Source organism: Magnolia sinica, chromosome 13 (genome assembly GCF_029962835.1).
Source record: "Magnolia sinica isolate HGM2019 chromosome 13, MsV1, whole genome shotgun sequence".
NCBI lineage: Eukaryota > Viridiplantae > Streptophyta > Magnoliopsida > Magnoliales > Magnoliaceae > Magnolia > Magnolia sinica.
Window position 1 is genome coordinate 35,567,568 of NC_080585.1, and position 23,654 is coordinate 35,591,221.

Genomic DNA, 23,654 nt, shown 5'->3' on the forward strand with positions numbered 1-23,654 from the left:
CTCGTGAGATGCGAAAATCATAATATTAAATGTCTCTTTCAATAGATTGTATTGGAAATCAAGAGGATGTCACATAAACTGCTAATTATGAATTCTACTTTCACAAGCTCATGAAAATTTCAAACGCAGTAAGTAATAATCACATCATATCTTGTCCACCTGATTTCTCCCTTTAGCTTTCATGTATCAATGCCCACTTAGAAAAAGGTACGGAGAGGGCAGCCTCATAGGCAGCCTAGCTAGAAACATTGTTTTCAAAATCCTCTGAAAGGAACGTGGTATAAAAAATTGGCTGATACCACCATCCTTGTTAGATTTGCGTTTTTGGTACCAAATGAAATTATTTATGTAAGAGATTTACAGTACATTGTTAATCCATCATTGATATGGATTGGTAAACAAAGGACAGATTAAGTACCAAATAGGGAAGAACTCAACTTCTATAAGTATTGCCAATCAAAAATTTTTAGAAAAGGAAACAAATTGATTTGTGCAGACACATCTTAGTCGCATATCAAGTGGGGCCCACCATCCAGATCATAGGGCCAAAAAATTGATGCCGGTTCATAAATCAAGTGCGCTACACATATAGAAATACTATGGATTTCGTACATACAAGATCATCTATTGGGTGGCCTTCAGAGCACTTTAAGTTACGGTTCCCCTACTTGGACAATCAAATTGACAAATCAGGACTGTCCATTGGCTCCAGCACACTATTCAACGGCTACCATGCAAAAATCAGAACACTTTTAAACGTCCAATCAATCACATAAAAAGAACCATTATGATTGTTTTTTTTTTTTGTTTTTTTTGTTTTTTTTTTTTTAACAATGTCCAATCAACAGTTCGACCCACCTATATGTTAGGGCCCATCACGGATTGCTGATGATTCTAAAGTATCATTTTTATCAGGAAACCTTACACCATCATCTGATCCATGTGATTTTTGCCTGGTCGCCCATTAAATACATCTTTGACCTATTGGACGGTCCGGATCAACGATTGGACTATCCAAGAAGCATTATAATTTCTAATTGTCTGTGAGCATTGAATCACCCATCTATTTTCATGCGGAAGAAAGAAACGGCGGAGATTTTACAACGACCAACTGTCCTGGGAATGGCCCACTTACAGAGACACTATGGATAACCATAGCCCTTCATTTACATAGGAAATTCAACAACGCCCTCCACACAAATGAAAGTACGGTGCATCACATCCCATCAAAACTCGTAGTTCTCCTTCGTGTATGTCACAATCTCTGGCTGAGTGCATCACAGGAATGGATGTACCAGTCACATGCATTTACTAGGAATCATATGATCCTGGAGCTGAAGATCTGGGTTCTCAGTTTCTGTATGTGGGTCCCACGGTAAAGTGATCCAGACGATTGGTCTGCTGGGATCATGGACCTTGCCCTAGAGATCTCCTAGATAGAACATTCCTAAAGCTTTTATTTGTAGTATGTGGATAGACGGTCCGGAAATGAAACATGACAACGGTCCACCATTCAACTTGAGAAGGCTAAAGATGGGTGGTTAGCAATTCTTCAATTCCATCCACTTCTACACCTAAAAGATCAACGGTCTGGAACATATGCGACGCTTGGGACTATTGATATGATGGACCACTACATGGATAGGTAACTTGGCTAACAATCTCAATTTCAGGACAATGCAGGACGCATGGCCACCACATTTCATCTTGCCCGTCCATGTAGTGGCCCACCACCAGATCACCATTGCAGTCATCTAAAGAACATTATTGAGTACTAGAACACTTACAATTAAGCAGAGAGGAATGCGGCCAGTGGCGCTGGGGAACAAAGCGTACCAAAGATGCAAGTGGTGGGGCTTCGCTCCATGGATGAACAATATCGGCAAGCTTGCAGCTGCATCTCATCAAGACATCAAATGATACAAAATCAGTTCCTTTCCCATGGAGGATTAGATGCACTTAGAAACGGTTTTTCACCTCCATTTTGATTATGGTGGTGACTCATTTACTGTAAGTGCACGCTTGTATGGTGGGAAAAGAAAAGAAAAGAAATCAAAACGGTAACAAATTTCCAATAATGATTATCTAGATTTATATGATGAGAATGGATATTCATGAATTTCATTTTAAGGGCTTGTTTAGATGAGAAGTGAAAAGTTAATAAAGTTATTGGTCATGACATATCTTGTGGGTATGAATTTGATTAAGGTGTTTGGGCAATGATGACTTTTTAAAATTCAATATTTCTTTACTATCTTAATATTATGAAATATCTCACAGTCATGAAAAAAGTCATCCATTTTGATCATGGTGACAACTCATTTATAGTAAGCGCATGCTTGGATACTAGGAAAAAAATAAAATAAATCAAAACTATAACAATTTTTCAATAATGATTATCTAATTTCTATGAGAATAATAGATATTCACGAATTTCAGTGTAAGGGCTTATTTAGATAGGAAGTAAAAAATTAATAAATAAAGTTATTGGTTATCACATATCTTGTGTGTATGAATTTGATTAAGGTGTTTTGATGACTTTTTAAAATTCAGTATTTCTTTACTATCTTATGAAACATCCCACCGCCATGAAAAAAGTCATCCATTTTCTTTTCAATCTCTTTCTATTCTTTTGCCACCATCCAAACATGCCCTACATGCTGTGTACGCACAGCCATCCAAATCACGGGCCTCACTGTGGATGGAGCATTGCCTGAAAATCATGCTGATTGAAAGATCTTAACCATCTACAAATAATGGCATCATGTGCCCGAAACATGCCTTATAATGAGGTGTATTGGCCTCCAATGGCTATTATAATACAGTCTAAGTACCATTTTATAACAGGTCTATATTGCTGTTACCATGTTCCCATTGATCGATCGGCAGGTCATGTTAGACATGCGGCTGTAAAATATATTTAAAAGTTGTTCGCTCTGGTACTTAAATTATTTCCTCTAAACAATCTGCAGCCCAATTAAATTACGTATTGCCACGGACTGTCTCTGCCTGGCAGATCGAGACAGGACAGTACCTAATCCATGTTCCCATGAGAAGTGGTATACAGCTCATGCAAGTAAAAATTAAATAGGCCATCCAAGCACACGTGCCAACTTAGCAAATGAGTGAAATTTGGGCCATCAACATATGGGTCCCACTTTGAACATGTGTGGAGTAGAAATCAGCGTTGTCTGCTCATTAGATGAGCCACACTTTTTTCTTTTTCTTTTTTTAGATGAGCCACACTTGTATAGATGGTTAGATGGACGACCAATGGTCTATGTTCAATACGAAAGTGTGGCCCAGATGATGAGAACGGACCACCTAATTCATGAGCTAGGGAAAGTTCTCTATTGACGCTGCGAGAGCCGTGCTACGAGAGAGTCTAAAGCCGGAATCTGAGATCTGAAGCCTGATTTTAAAATCTGAACACGAAGTCCAAATTTGAAGTCGAAAAACTTATTTGATAATAATTGCCGGAGTTTGAAAATTAAGTATTGAATTTGAAAAAATTGCTTAACAGAAGCAGAAAATTATTTAATAGAAGAAATCATAGAGCGCATTTGGTATTCACCATTCAGTCATACCCTATTGCCGAACAAAAAATCAATGAAAAATCAACCAACGCTTTTCAAATTCAGGGTTAACAAACAACGCTTAGAGCATTTTCTCAATTTCGCATTAAGTAATATTTTTCAAAGTTAATAAACGGCCTACGTGTTTTTCTAGGTTTTCCTTTCACCACAAGGTGGATGCACATTACGTGGTGTGCCACATGCCACCAACACCACTGACCTTGGTGGTATGTGTTATATCCACACTGTCCATCCATTTATCAAGATTATTTTACAGCATGAGCACAAAATTGAAATTGATCCAAAGCACAAGTGGACCACACCACAGAAAGCAATGCAAATTGGATGCCTACCATTGAAAACTTCTCGGCACAAGTGGACCACGCCACATAAAGCAATGGGAATTGGACACCTATCATTGAAAACTTCCTTGGGCCACGTAGATTTTGGATCAAGCTAATATTTGTTTTAAACCTTCATCTAGGCATGTGTGTCCTTCCCAGCGACACCTTATGAACATGTTAAATGGCAAATAAACATCATGGTGGGCCTAGGAAGGTTTCAACGGTGGGCATTCGACACGGTGTATAATGATGTGGCTCACTTATATTGCAACAAATAGAAATTTTCTAATTGTGGCCAGTAGAAGATCCAAAAACTCATCCTTACGACATCCAACCCTTCCAATAAGTTAGCTTGATATAAAGACCACCCAGTGAAAAATCAGCCCTGTCCACTTATCTGGTGGACCACTCCACAAGAAATAATTTCTAACCATTTGATAAATAGAAAAATATAAGCATGGTCCACTAAATGAGTGGATGTAGCTGATTTTGCACCTGGTATTTGGTAGTAATCATCTAGGAGTACCATAACTGATAGTCCAACCAGTTGGACTAGAGACCACCTCTTCCTTTTCTTTCTCTTTTTCCTTTTTCAGAAAACAACAGGTTACATTGCTCCTGGTTGCATTGGAAACTTGGACTGTCGATCCAAATCGTCCATTAGGTCCACCACATATTTCTCACAGGTTACTATGTGAAAATCACATCAGTCCGATCAAAGTCTAAGTTGGACTTCGTTTTACAGTGACTTGCTTTCCAAGTAGTCGGTAGCATGGCTAGGAAAACATGATAAAAGCGATTATTCGTAATCATAAATAATATGTGACCGGGTCCAACAAATAGATGGTTCAAAACTCCCACAATAAGATAATCAGTCAAACGTGTACCTGTTACTAACCTTTGGCCCATCGGACTTGTAATTAGGTTCACTACAAGTTGACATGTTCAAAGCACAAGATTCTTTCGGCTTTTTTAAATGCGATCATAATATACTGAGGGTGCATGCAGGATCATGTGCTTCCCACCCTAGCATGCAAACAAACACTTAAAAACAAATAAATAAATATAAATATAAATAGTTTACTCCACATGCAAGTTACTTGTTATTTTAATGCCGAGACCATTCTGCTTATACAGTAGTTGATTATGGGCGGATGAAGCGATTCAGAAGATACTATGTGGCAGTCATGCCATACTTTGTGTAAATGAACTTCAAATGAATGAGTTAGAAATGTGTAGAAATGAGAGCATTTAATATTAAAGTTTTAATTAAAAGCAACTCTCTGCGAAGCAAATACCACTAAAAGCAACTCTCTCATATGCAAAAGACTGGTAACATGAGGACTCAAGCAAAGTTTTCTTTGTAAAAGTCCAGTACTGTGGAGACCCCACTGAATCTTCTAAGTATAACCGAAATAGCAAGAGACATATGTGATCTCCTGCACACGTGGTCTAACACAATTAATTATGCTTATGTGGAGAATCAAAGAGATTTATAAGGCTAATTATCCAAATCTCTCATGATGCTAAATTATACGCACAATCATTGATTATTAAAAAGCCTATAAAAGTAGCATTCAAAGAAAAGCTTGATGCTATGGACATTGAATCGTGAATGGAATCAACTCGCGACTTTTTCATGAGTTGCCTCTTTTGAGGGCTTTTATTGCAGTGGGGTTTGAAAATGATGTTATGTTTGACCAAAGTTGCCATTAACCAGTTAATTCATCTCTACAGTCAACTAGACCCTATAAAAATGTTAGGGGAGAGGATCCAAGGGTATTCTACCCTAAAATGATTATATAGTTTGTGTTCAAAGATTCTGAGTAAGGGATCACAGTTATAGAGAGGGAATATGTTAGGCACCCAATCTACTTGTATGAACATTCGATCTCTACTTCACAAGATCTGACTAATTTCTAAGGGGATTGAATTAGTTCTCACACACAAATGATGAAATCTATTGAATGCAACGATATCGACGAGTGTTGAATGATATATATATATGGAACAATGATGCGTATGTGCATGCACTGCTCATTCGTAGGTTAATTGACAAGGTTTCTGATGGGCAAGATCCGATTATATCGGGGAGTCATAGAGCATATGCGAAAGTTAATTAGGTGTAAGAAGTGAAGTAATGCAATGTAATGATAATGTATTTTGATGAGCGAAGTGGTTGAGGAAGGAATGAATGTTGCATAATGTTAATGCTCGGAATTAGACAAAGTTGATTGACAATTGAATGGTTGGATGAACGGTAGTATCGCAAGGCTAGATCAAGTGGCTTAGATCAGGAGTAAGTGGATCAGGAGGCTTAGATTCTAGATAGGCTTGGCTAGACTAAGGTTGGACTTTCTTTCTCTCACTCTCCTTGATGGAGTGACAGGATGGCTAGATGACTAAAGGAATAAGGGATGAAGAGACTTCTAAATGGATGAGGATTCTTGGATGATTACTGGATGCTTTGAAATAGGAGAGGAATGAGCTATTCGTAGCCCCCAAACTTGATTTTCTTATAATTTTATGTGATCCTAGGGTTGAAAATGGTATTAATGATTTGGATTTGAGATTTCCATATGGGAACATCTCATAGCTTGGATTGAGTGGTAAAAGGGTAAATGTGGGTTCAAAAAGGAGCATCAGAGTAATTACACATTGGCCACACACTTTGTTCTATAAAAGGAAGATTCCACAGGCTTGAAGGGTGCCTACCCCAAGAGGAGGTGTGCAATGGGGCCAGCGGCTCCTCGTTAGTGCCACATAGGATCCCTTGTCTTGGCAAGCTATCTCCCCCACTCATGTGGAGGCTCCGTTTTGAAGGATGCTTTATTGTTATTTTGTACCGTACTTTGATTGGGCTTGGTTTTGACCTTGGTTTATACCTGGATCCTACAAGGAGGATTTTCGATAATTTTTTTGTAATGGAGCATAAGAAGCATAACCACAAGTATACCCAAATCATAAAGGCAACATCATCATCACATATCCACTAATATAATCATTTGGATACAATCGAAAAGAAAATACATATATCGAAATCAAAGCTCCAGAGGACGGTTGCACGCTCCAAGCTCAAAGTCGCTGTGACCTAACGCCACCGCACGCATCTATCGTGCATAAGCTTACAAAAGCTTAGAAGATGGTAAAAGTGTGTGCACAAGATAAGTATCAAGTATACCATAAAGCCCATAAATCATACATAATCGAATAAGCGAAAATACCGATAAGATCATGAGTCAAACAATATTAGAGTATGCACAGATCACCTATGCAAATGAGTCATAAAGAGTCAAATATCAAATGCCGAGGATGCAATGCAATGTGCAAATCCTGACGAGCAACGAATACCATCAACCTCATCTAAGCTATATAAGTGTAAAAACATAGTAACACAAAATGCTAAGTACTGCAGATGCAATGTAATATGCGGTGCGAATGAAATGACCATGCTGGAATGTGAAGTCGGGATGATAATACGTAGTATCGCAGGTTACGGGGTCCACCACAAGGGACTTCTATCCAAACCAGTCCCATACCTAAATTTGGATAGTCTGACTCAATGTGGTAAACTCCTGATCTCAGGTTAGTCGTACGCCCAACCGAAATCCTGGCCATCCGAAGGTACATGTAACAAATAGTTACGCACCACCAGCCCGAGTGGATAGTGAATGAATGAATGAATGGATATGCAATTCCTGCTCAATATGTCCACATATCAGTACGATTGCTTTCTAAAAAATACCAGGGTCTATTACACTCAACATCGACTGCCTCCTCCCTTGCTGCACAGCCCAACAAGGGGAATAGACCTCACTATCTACCTAACTAGTAGTCCGTCAATACCTACCCGGCTCATCGATAGCGGACCCATTTACGAGCTGATCATACTCAGCCTAGCTTATAGCCCCCTTACTCGGGCGGATAAGGCCACATCCCCTCCCAACCGACCACGACACAGTGGGAGACGCGGCCTACTGGTATTCGGCACTCGGGCGCTCATGTTCCACTCGGTCTAGACGTTGGGGCACCTCCTAGCCTCGGAGATTCTGGGATTTTCACCCAAGGACATCCTAAGTGCCCACAGTGCTAGAACCAAGTATTTTCGGTGTCCCATTTAGCCATCCACGATGTGCCTGTGGAGGCCACGACCCTGATGTCGCTAGGGCGTATAATGATGAAGTTACATATGCGAGATGCATGAGTCATACTATCAAGTCATGCAGCAATCCTGCATGTACGGCGCGATAATGTGGGCACTCTGTCTCATAAGGAGTCCCATAAATAGTCTGCCTAATGGCATATGCTTTAATCAGTCACTTCTCATATCAAGCATACATATGATGCGTATGGGCATGAATTATGGAGTTATACTAAGCATGTTACAAGGTGATGAACTATCCTCACAACGAAGATAGGCCTAGACACAACAAGTATGGCCTATCAATGGGCCCTAGGGAGAGTTACAATGCGGACATTTAACCAACATTATCCTTACAATATGGACGTCAAACCATCATCGCTCCCAAGGCATGACCTGTCATAAACATCATTACATAAACTATGGTGGAATCACACATTGTAATGGACCTTATATACATCCCATTGGGCACTTACAATGTGGACGTCAAACCATCATTGTTCCCTAGGCACGACCCGCCATAAATATTATTACCTGCATTATATTGACATCACACATTTCATCAGGTGCACATTCCTCGCATTGAGCCACATGTACACCACATCGAGCCTAGCCATGCGGCCCACAAATAAATCAAGATGGGCCTCATCACATGGGCTGGAAATATATCACAATGGGCCACAACATATGAGTCAGAAACACATCATAATGGGCCTTGCCAAATGGGTCGGATACACCACATCGGGCCTAGCCATGTGGGCCACAAATACATTAAGATGGGCCTCATCACATGGGCTGAAAATATATCGCAATGGGCCACAACATATGAGCCGAAAACACATCACAATGGGTCTTGCCAAATGGGTTAGAAATACATCAACAATGGGCCACGACCCACGAGCTTCAAATACGCAACAGGTGGGCCCTGATCATGGGTCAAAGATACATCATGATGGGCCACATGTGTATCAAAGTGGGCCTCTCGAATGGGCCACAAAATACATTAAAGTGGCCCTAACAGATGGGCCACAAAGTACATCAAGGTGGGCCTCACAGATGGCCACAAAATACATCAAGGTGAGCCTCATGGATGGGCCATAACCAAAAGAAAGAGAAATGGATGAACGGCTTGGAATAAAACACATGCATCATGGTGGGCCTGTATAAGGTAGCCCATGTCCCTAAGAATGGATGAACAGTAGGTATATAACACATTATGGTGGGCCTCTCAAGTCGGCCCTATGGTGGACGCTCAATCACCACTATATATAATATGGTCCACTTGGGATTTGGGCCTGCCTCTCGATGGGGCCCACGGCCCTGCATTAACTGGAAATGGATAGCTGGGTAGCGTGAATATATAACACATACACCATCTTGGGCCTCACAATACAGTCCATGGTGGGACATCCCAAGTGAATAATCTAATCTGTTCACCGCCTTAGCCACCTCGAATGAGGCCAAATAGACTCTGACTAGGACTGGTTTGGATGACAAGGGACTCCAAAGGGGGCCTTAAAGTGTTTCAACAGATGGGCATTAATACCCTTAGTACGGCCCACTCGAGACTCATATTTGCCTCAAAATTTAGCACATGGCCTAAAATTATAAGGAGGAGATGGTGGACGGTGTGGATTAAACAAATTCATCATGGTGGGGTCCACTTGTGGTGGCAGTCCAGTAAGGCTCCCACCCTCGCCGTCACTGGACAGTAACGTTCAGGGACTTACTTCTTTTTTTTCTTCTTCTTCACTTTCTTCCTTTATTTTTATTTTATTTTACTATGTGGGGCCCACTAGTGGATAATCCATTCCATCTATTATATCGACCAGCTCTCTATGGACTAAAGGAGTCGAATGATGGATAGGTCCACCACTTATAAACATACCAGTTTAGAAAGTTCCAACAGTGGGACTTTATTTCCCTTGGTGCGGTCCACTAAGAACTAAGATTTGTCTCATTTTTCTACTTATGGCCTAAAACTACATGGGGAAGGTGGTGGACGACATGGATTAAATAAATACATCAAGGTGGGGTCCATGGTTGGGATGCCCCCACCCACGTCCGCATGGTTAACGTGAGGGGTGCTCCCACTACCACCATCGGTTGTGGTGTGGTCCACCCGATGGTTGGATTGAGTAGATTTTTGGGCTATACGGCTAAAATGTGCCAGAAAATGGACAATGTGGATTTAAGAAATACATCAATATGGGTCCCATGAGTGAAAACTCACTCCCAAACCTCTAGGGCCCATTTGGCCAGTCGGATTGAAAGGGATTGGATGGTATTGAAAGGATTGGAAGTAAACCCCAGGATCCGTCGGGTGTGCCAAACAAAGTCGGAGATCTAATCTCAATCCCATGGAGCTTAAGACAATCCACCGACAATACCATCGTTATCTTTAAATCCCATCCAATCCAACCTAATCCTTTCAAATTTGCCTAGGACGTGTTTAGTTTGAGGGATTGGAAGGGATGAGAAGGTTTAATCCCAGGATTGGCCGGGCGCACCAAACAGATTGGATATAGCAATCCCATGGATCTCCAGACAATCCACTGACAACACCATCATTACCTAGAAATCCATGCCATCCACCCTAACATGAGTCCCATGAGTGAAAACTCACTCCAAACCTCCCATGCAAAAAGTAAGAAATGACGTGGGTAGCCCAACCCCTTAGCATTTGTGGTATGGCCCACACGGGAATCGGATTGGCTTCACATTTTGGCTCAATGCCTAAAATGAGTGAGGAATGGAATGGACGGGCGTGGATTGGATCAATGCATCAAGGTGGGGCTGCATGAGCGGTCCACCCAAAGAGTTTAAAAATCCAACTAATATTCTTGTTTTCTTGGCCGTCAGTACACTACACGGCCAGTGCACACTTCACTACACGTCCACGTCCAGCGTCCCTGGATGGTGGACAGTTTGGGGGCACACATATTTAAGGTTGGCCCTGCTCAGGTGGGCCACCAATGGGTGGATGGTGTGGATAAGACATACATCAGGATGGGGTCCATCCGAGTGGGCCATATGGCCATATCATCACACACAAAAACAAATGGAAAAGAGAGGGAGAGAGAGAAAGATAGAGGGACACGTGTGATGGAGGGCTCCACCACTATGAGCCCTCCCTTGCATTCAATCATACATCAAGTGAGTCCTAATACATGTGGGCCCACCAAATCAAAAATCAACTGTGGAGATTCCTTCTTCACCAAAATGGAAGGTCTAGATGACTCCTTTTTATGCCAGGAAAATAAACATCATGATGGGGTCCATGGAGAATGGCCCCATCATGGAATAATCATGAGAATCAAGGTGGGTCATCGGCCACACCTAGGGTCCAAAGTAAGATCCATACCATCAATCGGTAGGCCCCACTTGGCCCATCATAAAAATATGAAAATCTAGCCTATAAAGCACCCACCGTTCGATCTTCTTGGTCCGTTGGAAAGCCGATCTCCTTGTGTCTCACTTTGATGGTGGAAGATGAGAAATGAATGGCTAGGATGAAGGTTTTTAGGAGAGGAAGTGGGCCACACAACTCACTCTTTTCTCACATGGGAAAGCCATGGACGTGCATCATTTTACTTGCTTGGAAAATGTGAATATTAGGGGAGAGAGAGAGAGAGAGAGAGGGTTGTAAGGGAAAGAGAGTGATGGGTGATGGATGTGAGGTGAGTGATGGGTGAGGTAAGAGATTGGTTGACTTTGGGATTTGCTTAACTTGTGGAGAAAGAAAGCATTGGTTGCTTTTGTACTTGACATGAGGTGATTGATTGATTGATTTGAGTGATGGATTGATGAGACATATTGTAGAGATTCTCTTGGGATTGCAAATGCGCAGCATTTCTTTGAAATAAACGCCGGCCCACATCTCTTGGCCAGGGTATCGGATCAGTGCGAAGACACGGCGTTGGAACCATGGCGACGGTGCGGTCGCAATGGTACAAGTCTCGAATGAAGCCAATTGAAATCTATGGGATGGCTTGAAGGGTGCCTACCCCAAGAGGAGGTGTGCAATGGGGCCGGCGGCTCCTCGTTAGTGCCACATAGGATCCCGTGTCTTGGCAAGCTACCTCCCCCACTCATGTGGAGGCTCCGTTTTGAAGGATGCTTTATTGTTATTTTGTACCGTACTTTGATTGGGCTTGGTTTTGACCTTGGTTCATACCTAGTTCTTGGGCTGGGCTTAGGTAGGTGAGTCGACTAGGTTGATGAACTAGGTGGGCTGATCGGATGAGTTGAGTCAGTGAGTTGACTTGGTTAGTCAACTCGTCAAGTGGACTCACCAAGTTAACAAAAGGCTCTAGGATTTAGAACTAGATCGATTGAGTTGACTGGCTTGAGTCGAGTCAAGCTTAAAACTTGGATTATGGCTCTTAGGGTTTAGGCCTCTATGGTAGGGTTTAGGATTGGATTTTTGGTTGACCATCCATCGGTTCAATCTTAATCAGCTTATCAACTTGAGGTGGAGTGTCTACAAACGCCCTCGCCATTCACAATCAATTTTTACAGTGCAATGCTACTTATCCTTAATTTAGCTTATTAGCTTAAATATTCCACTTTTGCTCAACCATGCTGCATTAAGTCCAAAATCTTTAGATTAGATCCGATATTGTCCAACGCCATCACTGCAGTACACTCCAACCACCATCGTGGGATCCCAATCACTGAACCCTTACTTGGCAAATCACTAGTCACATCATGTCAACCTCACACCATTACCATCTCATGCCCATCTGGTATTTTACAATCATTTTGCTAGTACAAGCAACCATAGGTATTTATCTTCTTCTCTGCATAATTTCTTTTTTATCTGCTAATTATACTAGTTTTATATTTAAATCAATAAAATTGGCAATCTAGTCTTATTTTTAATCTAGTCCATCATTAATTTTCTTAGAAAGTTGAAAAGTTATCACTACTGAGAGAAAAGTCCCTAGATCAAGGCCAAAATATAAAAAAAACATTTTGAAGGACTGACTTTCCTTTTCTAAAATTTTCTAATCACAATAATAATTAGTGGCTAAACAGTTAGATCAACTTTCACAGGTCTGACCCTAATTTGGCTTAACAATTATATCAATTCAAATCGAGTACGACTTTGTCACACCCGACACTATTTCAACTCACACACGTTTGACCAAATTTGAGCCGTTTGTAACACGTGTGGCCAAGTATTCGAATTGAACAACAATACATCCAATTTATAAAATTTTCAGTTTGGCCTCACCCGCAATAAGATTCACCAGATGAATGGTTTTGATCACCAAGTGTGGGCCCCATTTAAGATCATCGTGCCTACGAACTAGAGCTGGGCATCGAGTCAAGTCAAATCGAGTTAGGGTTGACCCAACTTGATCTGGTTTTGAAATAGGCCTGACCTGAACTCGGCTCGACTCAGTACTGAGTCCGGCATGCCTGAACTAATCCGAGTCCAGATCTGGCCTGGACTAATCCAGACCAAGTCTGACCCGGTTAAAAGTACCGAGTCCGTTCGAGTTTGCACCGATTCGGATTGAGAGATGGGGGGGGGGGGGGGAGAGAGAGAGAGAGAGAGAGAGAGAGAGAGAGAGAGAGAGAGAGAGAGAGGAGGAGGAGGAGGGTGGTGAAGGTGGTGGGTGGCTACCGAGTTTGGAAAAGGAGGGAGGGAGTGAATGGGGAGAGAGAGAGAGAGAGAGAGAGAGAGAGAGAGAGAGATGAGGGTGGTGATGGTGGTGGGTGGTTGCAAGGCTTGGAAGAGGATGAAGGAGGGAAAGAGAGAGTTTGGGATCAATGCCGGGTTGGGTGAGTACGGCGTATAGGGTTAGAGATACTTAAAAATTATAGTTTTTTTAATTATATATATACCCAAATCCAAGTCGAGTCAGTTTCGGATCAAGTCAGGTCGAGTTACTGGATAACTCGAATTTGACTTGGTTTGAATTCGGATTGGGCGAAGCCTACTCAGTTTGGACCGACTCACCCATTCGGTTCGGGTCGAGTCAAGTTTGAACGAGTCGGACGAGTCAAGTCAGGCGAGTCGAGTCGTCCATTACCCAACTCTACTGCTAACTACAATCTTTAGTTGTCCATCAAGCTACTAAACTAGGCCGCTTTTTATAAAGACCAAGATTATGTTGATGGTTCATCCACATTTTTTAGCTGGTGGTGTCTCATCCGCTGCAAAATGAAAGAAGTCAGGGTCATCGAAATCTTGGGTCTCACTTCGTATACAGCATAGCCCGCCCAAAATCCATACCCATGGGATGTTCGTAGCCATCCAATTTCTCTTGTTGAATTTTGGCCATTCTCATCTTATTTTAATCATCCATTAGATAGCCACCAAGTAACGTATATCAATCTGACACGTACAAAGTTTAAATAGTCTCTCTTTATTTGTGGTTTAAGAAACCATGCTTACTACATGTAATATTACCATTGATCAGGACTGGACTCAGCCAAGACCAAACTTGATCAAACCTAAACTGATTTTAACGGTCCAAGATGATGGATGGGTCCGACCTAAACCCGACAAGACCCGAATTCAACGGGTCCCTAAAGGCCTGACCGAGACCTAACCGAATTTCTTAACGGTAGGGCTGAAAGTTGGGCGGGTTCAACCCGACTGACCTATGACCGACCCGACATTGGGTTAGGCTCGGGCAGGATGTATTAGTCCGATCTCGAGCTTGGGCTATACAAACACTAATCTGATAAAACTTGAGTTAGGCTTGGGTTGAGGTCTCGGGTTGCTCGACCCAACCCGAACCGATCAATATATTAGTTACTTATAAATTATAATTGAGCGTGGATCGTTTGTGTCAAAGGCACACTAGTGATGTCGGGTCTCATTTGTCCACGTCATTTCCATGGACTCAAGCTAACAAGATATGCCGAATTTTTCTCTCCCAAATACATTGCGTGCTATGCTACATGACTTTTAAACGAGTAGTTGTCTTATATTTTAGCTTTTTTTTAAGGAAAAAAATGAAATTCTTTATAATGAATAATCACATATATAATTAATAAAATCATAAATATAAAAAATAAGTCATATATTCAAATATAATAAACTAATGTAATAACGAAAATATTAACACGTATACACCCAACCGTGCCCGCTTGGGTTGGGCTTGGGTTGAGAATTCCCAACCTGAGATTAGGTTAGGTTGGGTTAGAGTTGAGGTATAGGAACCTTAGGTTGGGTCAACCCGACCCAACCCAACCCAATCCGCCCGACTTTCAGCCCTATTCAGCCCTACTTAACGAGTCCAAAAAATTGGGCCTATACCCGTTAAAAAAGAGTTGGGTCCATCTGACATCCATGCATCAGGTACCCATTGACAGCCCTGCATGGATGAGACACTGAAACTTACTAGAAGTGAATTTATATATTGTAGACTTATCCTGTAAAAAGAGGAGAGTTTTAGTGGCCTGTTGACCACTTAAAATTGTAGCAGTGGCCCCACCACCAGCATGTCATGATAGGTCCGATATCAAATCCGTTCTGAATCCATCCATCAGAATGGCACCATTATATTGATGCTCTATCCAAGAATCAGGTTGATCAACTTGTCAAGTGGCCCACAGTTAGTATAATAAATGCACGACTCTGAAAGACTTGGCTGATTTTTTTTCTAACCATCCACTTGTCATGTGGGCTAGATTTTTTTTTAGGGAAAAGATGTACAAGGTGGGACCAACTCGATGGATGCATGGATTGGATATGGCACATGTGTGTCGTGCTGGCATGTGTGTAGAGTGTACATGAGCTTTATTGCACACGCGTGTGCGCCTAGCAAAGCCCCACTAGGGCCCACATGCAAAGATGATCCCAGTATCTGATCGATTACGTAGACGGCCCACAGTAAGAAACTACCACCATGATATCGGGTAGCTGAATGTGGACCATTAAATGATACATTTCAATGGTTCGTATTCAACTCCACAATCAATGGTCAGGATCATCTATCCAGAGCGGTTATTAGACCATTGGCAATTCAAACTAGCACCCAGATCATGGACGGTTCAGATCATCGGACCATACACATGCATAAGCAAAACCAACTCAAGTAGGAAGTATGGTACATACCCGAGCACCGGGGGAGGTAGGTGCAGCAAATAGTACGGCGGATACGGCGCCAAAGGGAGCTATTGTCATGGACAGACCTTTTGGAGCTAGCATCTGGTCCACCCTTCCTATTATAGCCATCGCTGCGGATGCCCCTGCACCAGCACCTTCACATGTGAGTTGAATTTTGGATGGTGGGGTCAGATCAGATCACATCCGTTCCTTCAGCTCACTAACATGGTTAAAACACTCGAGTGGCTCGGTTGGGCTCGTTGAGTGAAAGACTCGAGATTTAGTTGGTCCCACTCGGCCGAGTAAGTGTCGAACCGGTTCAGGTCCCAATCCACGTCCAATGCAGGCTCTTGTCCCTTTCAAACAAATTACAAGGTCCTGATTCGTCCACTTTGTACAAGTGGCCTACATGATTACTACCATTTATATGATGGATCCCATCATGAGGTTTGTGTTATATCCAAACCGTCCATCTATTTGGCGAGCTTATATTAAGGATTGAGACGAAAAATAAGATAGAAGTAACTATCAAGTGGACTACACTGTAAAAGGCAGTGGGGAATTGAACGTCTACCATTGAAACCCTTTTAGGGTTACAGAAGTTTTGGATCATTGTGAAATTTGTTTTTCCTCTTCATCCAGGTCTTTGTGACCTTATGAATAGATTGGATGGAAAATAAATGTTATGGTGGGCCCTACAAAATTTTTAACATTGAAAATCAATTTCCCCGCTGCTCTTTGTAGTGTGGTCCAGTTGATCTTTGGATATGATTTTATTTTTTATTTTTTTTGGGATAATGCTCCGGAATGATCTCGAAATATGGATGAACGTTGTGAATATAATAAATACATAGCTGTGGGGCCATGTAACTTTGATCTCTTTTAAGCCGTTCGTACAACTCTCAGTTGGGGGAGCGTCCGCACTCGTCTTGGCCGTGAAAAGAAGGGGTAGTTTCGTCCTAAAAGTCGCTGTCCGCACGTGCTAGTCTAAGTTGGTAACTTAAGTTTGTATTCCTTCGTAAAAACCGCTGGATAAAAAGTTTTGTCTACAGTGGTCACTTTCTCTGGAGAATTTTTAGAAACCACGTATACGTCATGGACTAATTCAATCAACAGTTGGGATTTACAGTCTATCGTCATTAATGTGCCAATGAGGAAATTGAGAGACTATTCACGTTGAGCGACGCAAACGTGTGGCTGCATCCATCGGCACCGATCAGTGCATATACTTGCACTGTGACGTGGCAGATGAAGGCCAGGGCAGATCAATGGTGGAACACACAGTCCAAACCTACGGTCGCCTCGACATCATGTTCAGCAACGCTGGCATGATTAACCTGACCCAGACCATCTTGGATATAGACTTGGAAGCCATGGACCGTCTATTCGCTGTCAACGTAAGGGGGATGGTTGCCTGCGTCAAGTACGCAGGGCAGGCCATGGTCCAAGGGCAGATCAAAGGGAATATAATCTGCACCGCTAGTGTAGCGGCCACGGTCGGCACTGAGGTTCGGACGGACTACACCATCTCGAAGCATGCGGTGCTGGGGCTGGTTCGATCGGCTAGTATCCAGCTCGGCAAACATGGAATAAGGGTGAATTGCGTGTCGCCGTATGCAGTGGCCACGCCACTACTGTGTGGGATGCTTGGAATGGATGCAGAGGCTGTGGAGAAGAAGTTTTCATCTATACCAAAATTGCAAGGGGTTGTACTGAAAGTCGAGCATATTGCTGATGCTGTGTTGTTCTTGGCTACTGGTGAGTCTGCATTTGTGAGTGGACACAACCTGGTGGTTGATGGTGCTTTCCTTGCTCGTTGATTGATTTGATTGATCACCACCGTTGAAATTTGTTTGAATGGATGATGATGGTGTGCGTTATGCTTTCTTTGTCTTTAGTTGCTCTGCCTTACGTTGAAGATAGACACGTTTTTAGTTCGTGAAGGCGCACCTCATGATTCAGTGATCTAAGCCGTTGTTTTTGGATAATTGTTGTACTGAAAATACCCCAGATTGAAAAATCCTAGCCAAGTGATGTTTAGCCTTTTATTGATTGAGTTTGAACCGTTGATGTCTTTGATGAAGGGTTAAGATTCTCCAATCTTGGGGATTTTTGTGCATGGACCATCGGCGGTGACATCTATCATATCAACGGTTTGGATGCATGGACCTATGGCCCGAGCATTGTATAGTGCCATTTTTGGTGGGGACATCAGTCTGTTTCTAGGAAGAGAAATTGCACGGTGCTCTGGGCAAGTGTTTGTACAGGTAATTAACGGTTTTCAATTTGTATAGGTAGCATATGAATCAATGATAAGGAGCTATGAAACAACCCTGTCTTAAAGGTTTAGCTTTTAGATGATGGCTGACCAATGTATATCAAGGCACCTTAAGACTCTAACAGTGTGGCTCTCGCATTGGGCAGATCCACTGTATGTGAGAAATGATCAGACACAGGGGTTGTATTGGTGCAATCATTTGTGAAATATCCGATCCTTGCAAAAGGTGAGTCACGTTATGTTGATCATCTGGTATAAAAATTAGCATGATCCACTCGTTGAGTGGGCCACACCAATACACTGAGTGATTCCATCAACTGTCAATAGATTTTGACTCTGTGGCCCATATGATGAGTGGATCGGCCTAATTTTCATTCTACATGATTTTCATGGTGTGCCCCACCTTTTGCATCGATACAAAACAATGGTAGGAAAGAAAAGGACGGGGATTTCCTGCGAAAGCCTTCGGCAGGAAGTTCCTGTGCTGGGAACCCATGTGGGGCCCACTGTCATGTTTGTGAGAAATCCTCCCCGTCCATCAGTTTTGTGAGTTCATTTTAGGACTTTTTGTCCAGAACGAACCATATCCAAAGCTCGGGTGAGCCGTACTAAAGGAAAATGTGGTTAGGGAAATTCCTACCATTGAAACCTTTCTGGGGTTCAACATGCTGCAGACCGACGATCCACTACCTTTGTTCCCCCGTGCCCTATTGAGTTTAGAAGATTTTTTTTTTCTTTATGGTTTGTTTCTAGGTTAAATCCAACTTTACGGGGCCTATGACTACTTGATCGGAGCCCCACACTGGCTCCAAGTGGTGCTCAAGTCCTACTTTTCACCTTTTGGTCAGTTTCTACTGCCTCTTTGAGTGTGTATGTTACGATTTTATCATAGCAATGTGTGGACATGGTTCCCAGTAGGTGTAGATTATCGGTTTTGCTTCGGGTTTTTAGGGTCAAGAATCTCGTAATCAGATATGGTAACCAGGTTCATGACGAGATGATGATTCTTTCCCTTGGCTTGGTTAGACGTTCAACAGTTATCAAGTGGCCTAAGAGTGCTTTTATCAAAGTTCTGTTAATTCTTTCAGTGGTCTTTCTTGGACTTAGGTGAGGTGTCTACAAACTCAAAAATAGAGTAATTGTAATTAATGATTTAGTAAGATCCAATGATAATTTAGTTGATCCACTACCATAGATTTATCCAAAGAGTTAGTGATTATTGCATTGAAGGAAATAGGGCTAAGTCCCACATAAATTAAATCACTAGCAATAGAAATTTAACCTATATGACTAGAGACCCAAGAATTAAATTCAATGGATGACAACAAGTTGGTTTTAAGTGATTTAATATCAACACTATTGTGTCAATTCAATTAAACACGAGGCCACACATGTGATTAAGGCCCTATATTAGGATTTCATGTGTGGGTATGATGCACAACAATGATGATAGACCAAAAGCTCCAAAATAATGCTACATGCTCAAGCCTCGCGTTGCCGCGATCCAACGTCACCGCACGCAACGGCGTGCATGTTATAGAAAGCTTAGAGGGTGGTGAAAGTGTATGCTCAAGGTGGTAATGCGGTTATGCAGTATCAGAGTAATGCGGTACATGCTGATGAATGCCAAAAATACCATTAGCCGTACCAAGGCCATGCGGTGCAAAGAATGATGTCGGCCATACCAAGGCCATGCAATGCGAAATGCAACTCAAGCATGCAAATCCTCATCTAAGTCCACATATCAATACATCTCAAAATCTGGAATATCACCGGGTCTAGTACACTCCAAGCCGGTGTCGCCCCATCACGCAATAAGGTGAGTGGAAAAGACCTCACTATCCACCGCCAATATCGGGCTCGGCTCGTCAATAGTGGACTCATTCCTCGAGCTAGTCAGACTCAGCCTAGCATTGTCCCTTACTCTTGGGCGGGTAAGGCCGCACCCCCTTCCAACCGACCACGACACTGAGAGACGCAACCGTTTGGTAATCGGCACTCGGCGCTCAGCACCCACTCGGCCTAGACGTTGGAGCAACCTCTTGGTACCATAAGGGTTTAGGGACTTTCATCCAAAGATATATATAGCACCCCATGTAGAAAGATTTTCGTATCCAATCCCGCCAACCACGATACATCCGTGGAGGCTACGGCCACGATGTCGCTAGGGCGTACAAGAACCATATCACACAATGCGAATGCATGAATCACACTATCCATCATGCAGAAATCCTGCGCGTATCGTACGCTCATGTCGGCAACACTCCTGTACAGAGCTCCCTAAATAATCCGCCAAGGCATATGCTATGATCAGTCATTTCTCATATCAAGCATACGTATGATGCATATGATCATGAATCATGAAACTAAACATGTTATATGGGATGGATGATGTTCATAACGAAGATGGGCCTAGACGGCCTACACATTACACGTATGGGCCCTAGGGGAAGTCATAATGCGGACATTTAACCAACACTATACTTGCAATGGGGACGTCAAACCGCCATTGCTCCCAAGGTATAGCCCGTCGTAAACATCATTACATAAATCATGTTGGGATTGCACATTGCAATGGACCTTAGGTATATCCCATTGGGCCTTCAATACATCAAATGGGCCGTATCATATGGGCCTCATATTCATCAAGTGAGCCACATCAATGGGCCGCACCAATGGGCCTTATGTGCATTGCAATGGGCCATAACCCGTGGGCCTTAGAATGCATCAAATGGGCCTAATCTTATGGGCCTTATGTGTATCAAATGGGCCCCATATGTACATCAAATGGGCCTCAACCCATAGGTCCCAATACATCTTAATGGGCCTTAACCCATGGGCCCCTAATACATCAAATGGGCCTCGACCCATGGGCCTTACATATAAATCAAAGTGGGCCTCAACCATGGGCCACAAGTAAACTGAGATGGGCCTCCCACCACCAGTATATTATATATAATATAATATATAATATATATAGTACATACAATATTATATATAATATAATATTATATATATAAATATATATACACACCCGTACACACCCACACACGCACGCACATGAACACACCCACTGTGGGCTCAACGCAAACATCACAGTGAGCCTGGACGGTGGCAATAAAACACATATATCACTGTGGGCTCCATGTGGGGCCCACCATAATGTTTATACTCCATCCAACCCGTTGATAAGGTCAAGTAGACCTAGATGAAGGGTGAAAACAAATTTCACCCTGATCCAAAACTTCTGTGGACCCAAAAAGGGTTTCAAAGGTAGAGGTTCAATCCCACTGTTTCCTACGGTGTGGGCCACCTGAGCGCTGGACGTGGATGAAATTTGGAGGGGGCCCACTTAAGGAAGTGGCCCACCTCGTGAACGGATTGGATGATAAATAAACATCAAGGTGGGGCCCACAACTAGAGCCGTGGGTGCTGTCCGCCCGCCCGTCCGCCCGGGCGCTGGTGTGCAAGCAGGCAGCAGCAGCAGCGCTGCTGTGTTATGAATTTTATTTTTTATTTTTTTTTCAGCTTATTCTTGGTTTTCACAGGTGGGGTCCACATCTAGGCAATCCACTCCATCCAATGGCCCTCCATGACTCCAGACAAGCAAAACAAGCCCAATATTGGGCATATTTCGTCGTATAAAAGTATTAGGGAAGGTTTCAATGGTGAAAACCACCATTTGCTGCGGTATGGCCCGCCAGGACCTCGGGTTGACACCATTTTTCGGTTCAATGCCTAACATGAGGTTGGAAACGGAATGGACGGCGTGGATTGAAGACATACATCAAGGTGGGGCCTACATGAGTGGGCCACCCCAAAGCTTGGGAACAAGCTGATATTTGCATTTTTCCTTTTTGTCCAGCGTCCAGAGACGCTGGACGGTTTGGTCTGGCACAAGCATTGAGGTGGGCCCTGCTTAGGTGGGCCACCAAATGGGGTATGGTGTGGGTACAATACACACAAAGTGGGCCCCACTTGTAGATGGTTTGGATAGAATACATACCTCGTGGTGGGGTCCATTCAAGTGGGCCACACAACCTCATTATCATCACACATAAAAAAATAGAGAGGGAGAGAGAGGGATAGAGAGTGGGACCCGCGTGATGGAGGGACCCCGGCACTATGGGCCCTCCCTTGCACTAAATCATACATCAAGTGGGTCCCATTACACATAGGCCCATTAAATCAAAATCCAACGGTGGAGATCCCTTCTCCACTAAAATAGACGGTCTAGATGACCCTAAGTATGCAAGGAAAATAAACATCATGATGGGGTCCATGGAGAATGGCCCCATCATGGAATGATCATGATGATCCAAGTGGGCCATCGGCCATATCTTAAGGTTCAAAGTGAGATCCCAACCATTGATCAGTTGGCCTCACTTGACCCATTTTAAAAACATTAAAACTACCTTATCAAAGCACCCACTGCTTGATCTTCTTGCTCCCTTGATTTCCTTAGCTCCTTGTGCTTCTCTTTGATAGAGGAAGATGAGAAATAGATGGCTAGGATGGGAGATCTAGGGATGGAAAGGTGGGCCACACTTGTAGCTTGGAAGAGTTGGAGAGGCTCATACGTATGAATTTTTTTTCTTGCTTTGGGAGAATTTGAAAATGAGAGAGAGACTTGTAAAGGGAGAGAGAGAGAGAGGGAGTGATGGGTGATGGAGTGATGGATGTGGTGGTGATGGGTGTAAGAGGCTTTTTGACTTTTGTGGCTAATGGTGTAAGAGAAGTATGGCTTATGTAAGAACTTTTTGACTTTGGGGCTTACTTGGGAAAGGGTGAAAGGTGATGTGTACTTGACATGATGGGATGGATTGATTAATTGATTGAGGTGACATCTCGTAGAGATTCTCTCAGGTTTTGCAATGCGCGGCTTTTTCCTCGCACCAAACGCTGGCCCACATCTCCCGACCAGGGTATCGCCTCGGCGCGCGAGTCGTGGCATCGGAACTTAGGTGAGGTGTCTACAAACTCAAAAATAGAGTAATTGTAATTAATGATTTAGTAAGATCCAATGATAATTTAGTTGATCCACTACCATAGATTTATCCAAAGAGTTAGTGATTATTGCATTGAAGGAAATAGGGCTAAGTCCCACATAAATTAAATCACTAGCAATAGAAATTTAACCTATATGACTAGAGACCCAAGAATTAAATTCAATGGATGACAACAAGTTGGTTTTAAGTGATTTAATATCAACACTATTGTGTCAATTCAATTAAACACGAGGCCA

General features: G+C 42.7%; 2 protein-coding genes across 2 annotated transcripts in view; one reads left to right on the top strand and one right to left on the bottom strand.

The window, feature by feature from the left end:
* Positions 1–889: 889 nt before the first annotated feature.
* Positions 890–23,654, bottom strand: part of LOC131223569 (uncharacterized) — a 68,833-nt gene continuing 46,068 nt past the window's right edge. The window contains exon 6 of the transcript XR_009160550.1: positions 890–1,160. The gene's annotated coding sequence lies outside the window, so the exon portion shown is untranslated. The remainder of the gene's footprint in view (positions 1,161–23,654) is intronic.
* On the top strand, positions 16,130–18,024 carry LOC131224227 (short-chain dehydrogenase reductase 3b-like). The gene is made up of 2 exons (XM_058219763.1): positions 16,130–16,294; positions 17,298–18,024. The coding sequence occupies exons 1-2, from the start codon at positions 16,130–16,132 to the stop codon at positions 17,949–17,951; spliced, it is 819 nt and encodes a 272-aa protein (XP_058075746.1). The 3' UTR covers positions 17,952–18,024.